We start from the raw sequence: 13,671 nt of genomic DNA on the forward strand, positions 1-13,671 counted from the left end.
TTCCCTTTTTCCCTTCAGATGAGGAGATGAGTAGTTTGAACTAGAGTTATCATCTAATCCTTTGAACTTCCACAGGCAACCTCCTTGTGGAATGTTTCTGGTGCCTTAAAGATACCAAACAGTAGTGGTAAGAAACCCTGCAGGCCAAATAAAGTTGAATATGTGATTTACCCCTGTTCTCCTAATCCAGGAACTATTTCCCTAAAATAAATTGGACACTGACCAAACTAACGCCAATGATTTATGTGATGTATATCTTTCAAAATAAGGAATGAACAGCATTTATAACTCTTCACATCTTTTCTTAAATTCCTTTGGATCAAGACCTACCTTCTTGAAATCCCATTTGGTTTTCCTGCCTTCCATCAACCAGTTGGCTCACTGACTTTATAGCACTTAAATTCCCCATGCTTATTAGCTCTGTGGACCTGAGCTTCCAGGACAAATACAATGTTCTTGTTTTTAATAACTGGAGTTACCTTGAGGGCTTAAGCAAACATTACATGCATCCTTAATACAAGCAATTTTATGAGCGCGCACGCATTCTTCTACTATAGTATTTTCACTTACAACCTAGCAGACCCTCCTCCTCGATTATATATTTAACCAGGTTGAGTTTCTATGATTTCTATACCAAACACTACAACATAAAGTACCTCTAATTTTTACCTACATGACACAATTGATATTGGAGTTATGGGTAATCCTTCCCCATGGTACACTGTTAATATTTCTTTCAAGCAAAGGGATAAGGATATTTTTCTTCAATAACTACTCCCCTCCATCAACACCTTGTGAAAGCTGCAGGACATAGCAGCTCAGGCTAATGCTGCATGGATCATATTTACCTCATCACGCAATGAATCCCATCTAAAGTAGAGTGTAAGGACACCAGAATACAAGAAAGGGTAGATGCCAGAAGACAAGGGGAATTATCATAGCTCAGTATGGTCCTCAAATGGCCCTAGTAGATCTCCAGAGATTATCCATCCAGCCTATTCTGAGATCTGGCAAACTGCCATCCTTCATGATGCTATCATTTAAGATTTTTGGAATGACGACAACCTGCATAGAAATTCACTTTGGATTCTTATTATATATCTATTGGTTTGCATCATTGTGTGTTGTTCTGTGCATATCAGATGCACTTTGTCAAAGGTTTGTTGCTCTCACAGTACTCCAGTGATCAAGCACATATTTTAAAGGCACTGTTTACATATGTTGCCTATAGCTTTGGTTTGGGAAGATATGAACAACAAAAGCTGAATTCATCAGACTTACCCTGTGAAAAGGGATGGTCTTCAGTAGAAAAAAAAATCCCAAGGAAAGGGGTTATTATTGTATAGCACACAAGAGAATAATAGACATCCAATGGATGATCAATACATGACAGTCAGATTTTACATGGTTATAAATCACTTTTCATCATGGATTCCCAAAGTGCTTTACCTGTGTGGTACAATAAATATTACCACATTTTATGGATGAAGAAAGTAAAGCATGAGGATATCTCTTCTGTGTAACTGGACTGGCAGTCTGAGTAAAAAGACTTAAATGTGACTGCTAGTTTCGCATCCCATGCGTTTCTCCCACTGACTTGACTGGTGTGGATTCTGTCTATACAGCAGGATATACTCATTCACCTAAATAAGGGAAACATAAAAGTTTGCAGAGTCTAAGCAATTTTGAAAAATCCTTACTGGAAATATTAAAGAACCTATGTAAAAGACTATTTGCATGCAATCTAATTGTACTACAGTAGCATAATATCCAGGCTTCCAGGGGACATGTGGATAGTTCCTTGCTAAGTACTTTGGGTACAGAGAGAAGTGACACTTTTTGCCCAATCTAGCCACAGAAAGCAGTTTATAGCTGTGACCAAATGCAAGTGCACAACTGCAGACAGGTTAAAAAATGGCTGATCTGGTGAAAATCTGACCTCTCATTGCATGAGGTATCAGACAAAGAAGTTTCAAAATGGTAGTGTCTGTAACTTGTGTCTGCAGAGCTCCCAGCCTGTCACTGTTTTCAGAACGGGAGGGAAGGAAGCAGAGGGAGTTCAGTCTGGGGTTGTTTCAGCGCCCCCCGCCCCCCCTCCCCGTGGAGGGTGGTGCAGGTGTATTGGAGCTGTATTTACAGCACTTCCTTTAGGCTACCCAAGACTATCCCCAGGTGCATTCGCAGCAGGATAGTAAGACTAGAAAACGTAACTAAAAGTGAAAAACTCAGAGCTCAATTAACTTAGTTTACCAAACAGAAGTTTAAAATGCAACTTACTGCAGCCTTAAAGTACCCAGACAGGAAACATACATTTGATAAAAGAATGTTCTTCAGTCAATCAAGCAATGATTTATCAGCTTTGAATGGATGGAAGCTGAAGCTAGAAAATTCAAATAAAAAATAAGGCAGACATTTTAAGAGTTATGAAAAAGACCCATCATTGGAACAAATTAGGAAGGCTCAGACAAATGTTTCCTCTGATATTTTTTCAAATTATTTTATTAAACAATCAGGTTTTACATGTCATCAGAACTAACCCCTGAAGTGCAAAAATGTTTCTGAGGTATTAAGACTGGAGGAAAACATGCACAGAATCATTGTTAAAGATCCCACACTATCGCAGGTTGGAAAGTTTGCAAACAACAGGCCTTTACACAGCATTTTCTGGATGAGATAAAAGTGATATCATGTTTGTATTTGCATTTAGTCTTGATATTCACAGAGCCCTGATCATGAACCATTCGTGTCATATCACAGAAAGCACAGACAGGATTAATACAGGAAAGTGATAAATAACAATGAGGTGTTTCTGGATCTGGACCAATATATACAGAATGCAGTAAGTGAAATTAAGAAGTTAACTGCTGGGCCTGTAACCAAAATCCCAACTGCCTAGCAATCAAGTTTAATACACACACTATATCTACTCTTGCCTCTTGTTATCAGTACCGCCAAGTTCTCTCAAGTCTAAGAGGCTGCACTGATGTACCTACATTCCTATTTGTAGACACCTGTTTAATTCACTTAATTCAATTGATCTGCGGTCTAGCAGATTAGCCGGAGCCGATTTGGGTTACATACTTTGCCTGTTGTTTTTTAAAAGTTTGTCTTCAAAGCAGAGAGGAAATCTATTGCATGGGGGAAAACAGCAAGTATAATTCTGTGGAGAGTGGTTAGTGAAAGGACAACCTTGTTTTTGACCTGTACAGCGTTGTGGCTGTGGCTGAATTGGTTCTACCACAGGATGACAGAAGTGGAAGCATCACTCATTAACTGCAGAATTTGGCCCTAAAGATATTTTAGGTGTAAGAAATGTATTACTTTTGTTTGCTTGATTGATTCTTTACTTTTCTTTTTCTTTAATAAAAAGAATACGTTCTTTCTACTTTTACATGACCTTGAGAGCAGAATTTAACCCCAGGCAGTATGAGTGTTGGCTAAACCTCACTAAGCCTGAGTGGAAGGTAAAGAACCAATTATACAGGCACAGCTCTCATGGAAGCTATTATTCACGGGGAGAGGTTTTTGTTAAAGTAAACCCTACAGAATTGTGCCCTAGGACTGATTTGAATATGCAGCAGTAAACAACTGAACACACACAAAAAATATCAGGCCAAATTCTGCTCTGACTTGCACTGTACAACCTCAATGGCTTCAAGGGAGTTATAAGGTAGTGTGGTGTTCTGCCCATTGTGTCTTATGACCCCACTTCCAAATAAATGTGCTCAAGGACCACTTATTATTTAAAGTCTCTCCACAGTTCTTTTTAGTCCAGACAGAAAATTCTGAGCTACTATAAGTTGTTCAACAGGCCCACAGAATAAAGTTGTGGCAAAATAAAGGAGTAGAAGTGTCCCTCAACAGAGAAGGTACTTAAACATCAGTATTTCAGATTTAACAGGTTTGGTGTGTTTACAGAAGATTTCATCTTCAAGAATGCTTAGCTTTAAAAGCCCATGTGGAAGCTGGACCCCATAGTATACCCATGGGCAAAGTGTTACAGCACTCAATCATAAACACAATTGAGAATAAGTAGCTAGGATTTAAACCATCATCATTGCTTCTTGTGTCTATACAATAAAGTCTATAATGTTACACATAAGAATAGCTAACGCTCAGTATAGGCAGAATGTTGCCTTGGTACATTTTTAATGGGAGTAACCTTCATGGACAACAGAGACAACCCCAAAAGAAAATAAAAGTGCAAATTCATTGCTGTTTTCAGTTAAAAACCGGGTTCCGTATCCCATCCAAAACTGAGTTGCTGGGCCACTTCCTGTGGAGAAGGGTGAGGGAGCATACAAAAAGGAAAATGCTCATGACTCCTAGGATGACTATCCCTGAAATCAGTGCACTGGTGACCGAGTTCAGGTGGAAAGGCGGCCCATTTGGATGAACTGCAAGGGAATAAAAGTACACAGAAAGTGATGTTAGACTCTCTGCAGGGCTCAGTGTCCTCTGCCTTCCTACTTCCTAGCTATAGAAAAAAATACAGTTTGGGGGCTATTGTGAAATGCCCAGTAAGTCTATTTAATATAGATAGGGTGGGTAGATGGTGCTTAGCTCCTTCAGTCTCCATTTTGGTGAGTGTAAGAAGCTAGAACAAGAAGCAGCCGCAGGCAAGGCATACACACCATCATACTAATCAGAACTCGGTTCTCAGTTATGCAGGATGTCACCTGATGGGAATCTTGATGGATGCTACTTAACGTAACCTTGGCATTGACAGTGGAGGAGACCCCCAGTGTGCTTATGGGACTTCTCTGTATCCTGATGTGACGTGGTGGAGGAAGGTTCAAGGGTTCCTTCTCAACAACCTTTGACATCAGAAGGCATCGTAGTGAGATTTTGCTGTAAATTGTTCTCTAACTAATATTTACTGAGATCAGGAAAAGGACAGTACTAAAAGGACCAGAAGTGGAGTACAGGTGTATCCTGTTTCTCAGGAGGATATATGATTGGGGGACCGCCTTCCACCAGCATCCCATATTTGCAAGCCACTTGTTTCCCTGCCTGTTTTCCCAGTAGAAGCACTGAGCTCTGTCAGTGCCCAGCCACACTGTTCATGTGGATCACTGGTTAAATTCAGGACAAAATACCAGGGAAGACAGAACCTGAAGGAAGGTTGCTTTACCTTTTTTGCTGCAAAACTAAACTAGGCTGTACCATAATTTCCATTTTGTTGTTCACCTCATCTTTTGCATGACGAGGTCTTACTGCTTAAGCCTCCAATATTGCTTCTGGCAATTGTGCTGTTTTCTCACCCTCACATGCCATAGCAGCATAAAATAGGGTTGCAGCTGATTTTTATTTCAATTCCATAGCAGAGATTAGAATTTGCTAAGCTACTGGGGCTGGATACATGAACCACAAAGAACATTCCAGATTTACCAATTGCTTTCTATATAACACATCAAGATTTTCTCATTTTGAATATGAAAAGCCACATAACACATACAGCTGAATCCAGATGGCTTATCTACTTGGTGCCGAAGCATACCTATAATAAACCTTCCTTTTGTATTTCTTGGACTGATTAACTTACCAAGCTGTGAATTGTTGGTTGGTGTCTCATCTGTATAAAATATGAAAATATAAGCATTATATTTTACAGCACCTGCATCTGTATCTTCTCCCTCCCTACCCAAAAGCCATGCCAGTGTACTTCTTGCTTATTTTTAAAACCTGCCCACTATGTTTGCAATGTCAGCTTGTCATTTTTAGTAAGCATTTTTAGTAGAATTGGGATAGAAATATTACTCATAAAAAGCTTTTTCATTTTTTAATGCAAGTGTACTGATATCATGTTACTGGTTATTCTGCTGCTGCAAAAAAAAAAAAAAAAGACTCTTAATTTAGAATCCACAGGTCTGAAAAATATTGCTAACTCTTTTTTTCTGACCTCTTTGATAAAAATATGACTCAAAACATCAAGCTGCAAGTGAGAGCCCTTATCAGCAGGTATTGCACCTCTGTGATGGTGAAGGAATTGTAATCTTTGTTTTAATAAAGAAATGTACATCAGGGACAGCAAAGGCAGATAAAACTTCCTCCTCCTCCACATATGCTTTTCTCTTGACAGTTGCATACTGGCATCATAAATAAGGATGTGTTTTATTTTTTTCCCTGATTTTTACTCACTCACCACTGTCATTCTTGAAACTAAATTTCTTGGCAGTGTTTGTTTTTGCTCTTCTTTGTGTAAGCTCCTATCACCACTCAATAGGTACATCTTTTCAAGGACTTGAATGTTTTGTTAAGTACGCCATGCATTAAATTCTATAGAAATTGCACCTTTCACAGGAAAGTAACCATCTTGTTCCCATACAGAGAAAAATGTCTATTTTCTCTAAAATGACTTATTTCAGATTAACAAACAAATACAATGCCTCTGAAAGCACAGTGTTGGAAAAACTAGCTTAAAATACACAGCAGTAAGCTAGTCGCTAGCAACCGCAATCTTGTGTCATACTAAATAATGGTATGCCCTCTCATGACTGTAATATCTGACAGCCCCTCACCCATTAATGAATTTTATTTTTACAACCTCACAAACTAAACCAAGAGTTCTTGAGTCCCAATTCAGGTCTTGGTCTACTAGACCTTATGTCTGGGACCTTAAAGCAAGGATGAATGAAAAGCAGTTCTCTGTATGTACATCACATCAACCTTTTAAGCCTCATTTCTCAAATAGTAGACAATTAAAAAAATAACCTTTTCCCTTTTATACTCCTTCAGGATTAACTTAGAATTCAGTGATGAGTTTCCAACAATTAATGCACTGAAGAATTCAGTTTCTTCTTTGGCCATGTTATGTCATGACTAGCTGTTCAACTTATTCAATATCCAAAGGCAAACGATGAATACCTTCTCTAGTACCCCCTGCTCTACACCCCCAGCACACACTCCCTCTCAAAAATGTTGAATATAATTGTTCAAATAAAAAAAAGACCACGGTCTTGGTTTTTCACCATGACCGGATGAGCAATTCTGCTATCATTTTGAGCTAAGGTAAATATCAAATTTTGTTTCTATAAGTACTTGAGCAAGCAACATAGAGGTTAGTTTTCCACAAATATTTTTCTGATGAATTGAATTGACAAAGAAAAGACACACAAAGGAGCTATGAACCTAACTGATGCAAATGTCTTCACATGAAACTAGTATTTGCTGATTTTTTTCAACATTCTCCCAGTTATATCAAAAAAGCACAAGCACACAAACAATAATAATAATGCTTCCTAATTCTCCAGGGCTAGTTTATCTGGCACATATATACACGTGTGTATGGCATACACAAGTGTGTGTGTTTGTGTGTCTCCATTATCCAAAGGAGAAACTTCAATGCTAAATGCTGCAGAATTTTTTTACCATATGAGATTAAATTCTGCTCTCAGTTTACTTTGTGTAACTCCAAATAAATGTTACTGACAGTAGCATAACTGAGCACCACAGTGCGGGGAGGGACTTGGCCAGAAGGCCCAGGTGCTGCCTTTGTAAGAGGGTACAAAAAAACCCTCTACCACAGGAACAGTTGATCACACCACCGGAATCAGCATGGCAGCAGCCGGCACTGCCCTCTTGTGCATTATGACTGCCCTGGACACAGAACTGCCTCAAGTATGCCCCTGGCTACTCAAGTTAAATGTTTTAATGTTGTTGGCTGAGCCAGTGGTGTGATCTACATTAAAATGAGTTCCTTGAAAAGAACAATAAATAAAGTAATCAATTACCAAAGAAGATCAGAACTAGGTGAACAGAACCAAAGTCCACACATGGATGTTCCCAGGATGCAGTCTACAACCATGCAGCTTACTTTAAGTGATGTGACTGTAGATAGCATGCCAGCTATACAGAAGTTCAGTGGTGTCAGGAGCCTGATCTAGGTAATTCAGAGTGGGGGGAGGTTTAGTGGGTCAACGAGGGAGGGGAGGTCGGTGGCATCCAGTGAGATTGGAGAGGCTGATGAGGGTCTGGGAGGTGGGGAGGGGAGGGAGGTGTAACAGGCTGCAGGTTTGCAGCCTGGATCATATAGGCAGCTGTTAACAAGCCCCTTGCCTAAGGGGCCTCAGCTATCTCAAGAAATCAGCCAATAATGAGGGGAAGTTGACTGGGTGATCAGGAATAACAGGACAGGAAGAGGAAATGAGAGGAAAAGGACCCTGGAGGGGGAAATGGTTACATGGACAGAGAGTACTCCTCCAAAGAAGAAGAAAGGTTACCGGGTGAGAACTAACCCATGCTTTTTGGGGGAGGGGGGCATCAGCTGAGATTGTTCTATATTTTCTGCTGAGCTCTGTTGTACAGATTAACCCAGGGCTTTAAAACCCTGTGTTGCGGGGCCCAGAAAAAGACTGTGTTGCTGGGTCCAGGCCAAAGACATTTATTTTGGGTTGCTTATACCTTTGACTGAGCCTTGTGGAACAAAAGAACTCAGGATATTAAAAACCTGTGTTGTGCTGCCCAGAAAAAGACTATGTTGCTGGGATCAGATTTTAGGAGAGGGGAAAAGGGTTCAGAGACTGATTTGTGCCTGGAAGAGCCAGGCTAACCTGGACTGAGCTACAGAGGGCGTGGCAGGGTTTGGGGGGTTTTTTGTTTGTTTGTTTGTTTGTTTGTTTTGGGGGGGTTGGGTTGGTGGTGCCCAGGGGAAAGCTTGGCAGGATGGGAGGGGTTGGTGGGTTTGTGGGGGCAGGGGTTGGTCAGTCTGGAGGGGGAATTGTCCGTTCAGGGGTGAAGGGACTGGTAGGATAAAGACAGTCTCTTCAGGGTGTGGGAAGAGGGGAAGAAAAAGTGCAGCTCCAGAGCTGGGATAACAGCTGGGCTTTCCCAGCCCTGGGGCTCTGTTGCAAATGTGTACACACATTCCCAGCCCCTGATCTACACTCGGGCAGCTCACTTTAAGCCACATGACTGTAAATCACATCCTGCATGTATAAACATTTGCCAATGCTAGGAGTTGGGCCAGGAAACCTATCTAAGTAGGCTGGGGTGAGTGCGGGAAGTGGGGAGTTAGTAGGTCAGGGAGGGGGGAAGGTGAGATCCTGGGGGCAAAGGGCTGGTAGGTCTGTGGAAGGGGGTGGGTGTTGTCTGTGCTATACAAATTCAGGTTAGATTGGCACACGTTAAAATTATCCACTTAGTTCACCTCCTAAGTGAACTGAAGTCAGATTTAGAACTAAATGGGGTGACCATTTTTTTGCCCAGTCTGTCCTTCCTAAATGTCTGTATTGCTTGGCACTTAGATCAACCCAACCCCATATTAGGTCAATCTGAGTGCATGAGCTGCATGTTAGTCACCCAGATAGACTGGGCAGCCATTTTTTGCCCAATTTAACCTCCCAGATTTGTGTGAAGTTTGGCACTTAGATCAACCTAAACCTAGTTTAGTGTAATATCTGCATAGATCCAAAGTCTCTATACTTGGTAGAAAACAAAATCATACTTAGAATGCAAGTACATGCATAAGCCATATTGACTAGTTAATCACAATGATCATCTATGTTTAGCTTGATATGATTGGATCATGTTATGGATGATAGGAAAGAAAGTAAAATGTGTAAAATACCTCATTTGTGTAAAAAAAACTTTGGAGGTAATGTATTCCTCCATTAATCTTCACTGACAGAAGTCTGACAGTGATTAAAGGCTTCCAGTGACAAACTTATGCTTTGTGTTTTCAAATTTAAGGACAAGAGGTTGTGCTGAATGCAACAAATGCCAGTCTCTTATGTTCTCTGGAAGGTAGAGCTTGCCCCCCAAAATATTTTATCTTGATTATGCTACCATCACTAGTCACAAAGTCAGTGCTTTTCAGAGATTGCAGGACATATACAATACTTTCTAATTCTTGGAATGAGAATTAATACCAGTGGGATTTCATGCTGGATTTACCCCTATGTGCACAAAAGCAGAGCTTGGCCCACAAACACTAAACTGAAAATGCCTAATTAGAGACAAAGATAGAGAAAATGTATATTACTAGGTTATGCACAGTAAATAACATTAAAATGGAGGTGAAGGATGAAAGAAAGAAAAAAATCGGTGAATTTTAGCTTCTAAACAATATTTTTCATTTTTGTGCCTTTTTCCATCTTGGCGTCTGCTTCTGAGGAAACAGAAAAACATGAATTCTACTTGGTTACATGAACACAACTTCCATGATCTCCCATGAAAGCTGCATCCCTGTAACAGAGAATACAGCTCAGTGGAGTTTAAATTTTTATATGCGCCTCAAACACAAGCACATAACCTACTCTCATTAAACTACAAAGCATTTTCCCATTATTTTTAAATTTGTGCACTATGTAGTAAGGTCTGATCATTCCTACCACTCCTTGTGATGATGGGGCCGGCAGAGATTACAGCATTTCCAGAGGTGCTCAGGGTGCTCAAAGTCGTTCTTCTCATAGCATCTCTTCTTTCTCTGTTGCTGCAAATCTGAGTGGTTAATCAAAACAATCAGTTTTAGAGTGGTGTAGAATTATTGCCCTTCTGTGCTTCCACTCCTAACGTAAGCTCTGTTATAAGCAAGACTACAACTTCAGTTCTATTTCTTGTCTGTATTATATTACTTTACAATAAAAAGCTACAATATTCCCTGTAAATGCCTAGCTTCCAGTTGTATTTTGCCTCATTTCATTTAGAGAGCCGCAATACTCTCGTGTAAGATCTGTATTATGGTATATTAAACTTTTCAGCAGTTCATTTACCAAAGCTTGGTTCACAGCCAGCTCCCCTACCCGATGTTTTTATACTAGACTAAGGATGTACAAGATGCAACAGTCCAGATTCTAGCAAACCTCTGATGTTAAGGAAAAGATGTATTTGATCACATATCTTCAAGTGACTTCTTGACAATATGATGATGACCTCAATTTTTAAGGAATTCATGCTTTAGGCCCTGATTCAGCAAAGCATTTAGGCACATATTTTAAATTCTTTGCTGAACTGGGGTTTTGCAGAGTAAATGTTTGTATGTGAGTTGTTGGTTTTTTTCCAAACAATTTTTATGAAATCAGTAGGTAAAGATGAGCAGGCAACAGAATTGCATTTTATAAGAAGTTCTATGGTTTTGAATTTTTTCCCCATTCAAAACAAAAAGCAAAGACTTTTCAAATTTCCCATAATTTTTTTTTAATCTGCTTAATAGATTTGTGTCATTCAGTTGTAACTTCTTTACAACATAGAATTTAAAGTTCTAAATGAAAAGCAACTATGAAAAATCAAAATATTCTGTCCTGAATATGTCAAAACAAAATGTTTGGAGCCTTGTTCCTATCACAAAAAAACTTGTCAAAATTCAATGTATCACTGTAAAAAGATTCAATTTTGACACAAACAGCATTTTCCAACAGAAATGTAGTCAGAATATTTTCAAATGGCTCTACTGCTAGCCTGGAGATATTAAAGAAAAAAATCACACTCTACCATGGAAGGGTTCGTTGATTATGCAAGTTCCATCAACACCCCTGCCCCTAATGTTCTTCAAATTTGATTTACCAGGATAATGCCTAGAAATGAGTTGGTAGGTCAGTCCAATGCTCAAACGTACTCCAATCTTGAGGTTTCTATTGCTATTATTCCAAGCTATTAAATCTGTCATGATGGTTCTTGTGACAGTTCATTTTTTTAAGAGCTAAAATGGGACTATCAACTCACTTTTTTTTTTTTTATAAAGTGTTTGAATAGCTTTCAAAAAGTGATTACTTTTGGTCATTCTCAACAAAGTTAAATTTGAATAAATGTCTTAACAGGTGTCTTAACAATGTCTTAACAAATGTTTTAACTAGCTTCCTTAAAGCTAGTTCCTTAAACTTCAGAGTTTCCAGTACTATTTCACCTGGGTCTGATGGCTTTCAAATACACCCTCACCATAACTATGTGCACATTTTCCAGACAGAAGACAACACATTTGATTCAAAATCAATTGGTTGTCTTCACCTGTACTATCCAGACACCCTCTATCTTCCTCTAACTCAGTGTAAATTATAGGTATAGAAAATGACCCCACAATTCTGCCTCTCTCAGAGTTCAGGCTGGTAAGAGAAGAACCCCAGTGCTAACCTCTCCAAAACTTACAGGCACAAGAAAGGGACAGTCATCTGATCTGCATAGCTTTGTCACACAATGAAGGAAGACCGTAGACATCTTCTGGTTCTTGTGCTTCACAAAGCGGAACACTTCAAAGGAAAACCGGCCCATCTGACTCTTGCCATTTTCAATGATAGTTGTCTGTGGGTCCTTATCACAGCTAATTTGTAGAGAAGATTAAAACTGGGATGACTACATGTATTTCTGGTTTTTAGCTCCCATCTGAGAATAAGGGAACTTAAGTGGCAAAATCAAGGTGTTAACTGGGTGCATCTACACATGCAATTAATGCAAAGCAATAAACTCTGGGGCATTTTGAGCTGGAATAACCTGCTCCCATGCACAGCATCCATATGTGCATCTGGGACAGCAGTAATTTGAGCCAGGGTAGAGCAGGCCCCCACCTGGCTGGGCTGACGGGGCACAATTTATACCCCCAGCCAGTGTCTACACATGCATTTCAGTGCAGTAAAGTACTCTGCCAGAAGACAGTACTGTCCCAACAGTACTAACTTACAGCAGAGTTAATTAGTTTACTGGGTTCTAATACGTGTAGACAGCAATGCTTTACTGTAGAGCTAACTAGTCTATGCAGTAAAGTGGACATGTAGATGTACCCACTGTGAACAAAGTAAGATAGCACCTCAATAACCAACTGTGAGCTTCTTGTTCCTGCTATGCAAAGTCAAGTGCCTTGATGATAACGAGCTATAAGTAGAAAACCAGTCAGACAGTGAATCACCAGGGATATAGCTCTCACAGTCATAATTACCATTACAAACACAGAAAAGGATCTATACTCATTTTTCTTAAGCATTCAAGGTGTCATATGTCTAATACTTTCTTTAGGCAATGCACTCATCTATAACTGACTGGGATGCAGTGTTTTGAGGTAGCTAGGCCTGACCTTAAGGTCTTTGCTCCCATTGATGCCAGTGGGTTTTGCTTTACTGCCTGTATTTTTAGCTAATACAAATAGCTAGATGTTCAGCAATACTGAACACTGGAAATCATGCCTCCTTAATATTGTATGGCTAAGATTTTTGCAGGGTGACTTGATTTTTTTGAGGACATGGGGCCACAGCACAGAACAGATAAGATGTCTTGCTATGGTACTAGAGGGCTGCGTTCAAGTTCTGCCATGGGCTGTAAATGAGTACCTGGTCATTCAGGCTGGGAAGCCAATGGTGGCTGGACTTTAGACTCGCTACATTACTCTCTTGTATGCCACTGAGCAAAGAAAAAAGTAGCAGCTAACCACATTAGTCTGAAGTCAGGTCAAAGGCAAGGTAAAGATGCACCTTATAGACTAACTAAATCAGAGATACATACGCTTTTGTAAGCCCAAGCTGTAAGGTACCTTAAGTAAGAAACATATGCATCTTCACCACTCTAGTGTAATGGGCCATTTGGGTTAACTAGACCAGTGGTTCCTAACCTTTTTTTTTTTTACTGTGGCCCAGTGGCAACAGGACAGGGCACACAGAACCAGCTGCCTGCCTCCCAGGGCTCCCCCACCACCCAGCTTTAACCCCAGAAGCTCAGCTGTGACTCCAAAAGCCACTCGCCTGGGCGGAC

General features: G+C 40.0%; 1 protein-coding gene across 4 annotated transcripts in view; it reads right to left on the reverse strand.

The window, feature by feature from the left end:
* Positions 1 to 2,478: 2,478 nt before the first annotated feature.
* The window catches only part of ZPLD1 (zona pellucida like domain containing 1), a 47,095-nt gene continuing 35,902 nt past the window's right edge, over positions 2,479 to 13,671 (reverse strand). For all 4 annotated transcript variants that reach the window (XM_019476579.2, XM_019476578.2, XM_019476575.2 and 1 more), the window contains 4 exons: positions 12,082 to 12,253; positions 10,332 to 10,440; positions 5,546 to 5,575; positions 2,479 to 4,397 (listed from right to left, as the gene is read on the reverse strand). In XM_019476579.2, coding sequence (XP_019332124.1) covers positions 4,222 to 4,397; positions 5,546 to 5,575; positions 10,332 to 10,440; positions 12,082 to 12,253 — 487 coding nt within the window. In that variant the 3' untranslated portion in view covers positions 2,479 to 4,221. The remainder of the gene's footprint in view (positions 4,398 to 5,545; positions 5,576 to 10,331; positions 10,441 to 12,081; positions 12,254 to 13,671) is intronic.

This window comes from Alligator mississippiensis, chromosome 1 (assembly GCF_030867095.1).
Source record: "Alligator mississippiensis isolate rAllMis1 chromosome 1, rAllMis1, whole genome shotgun sequence".
In the NCBI taxonomy this organism is placed as follows: Eukaryota; Metazoa; Chordata; order Crocodylia; family Alligatoridae; genus Alligator; species Alligator mississippiensis.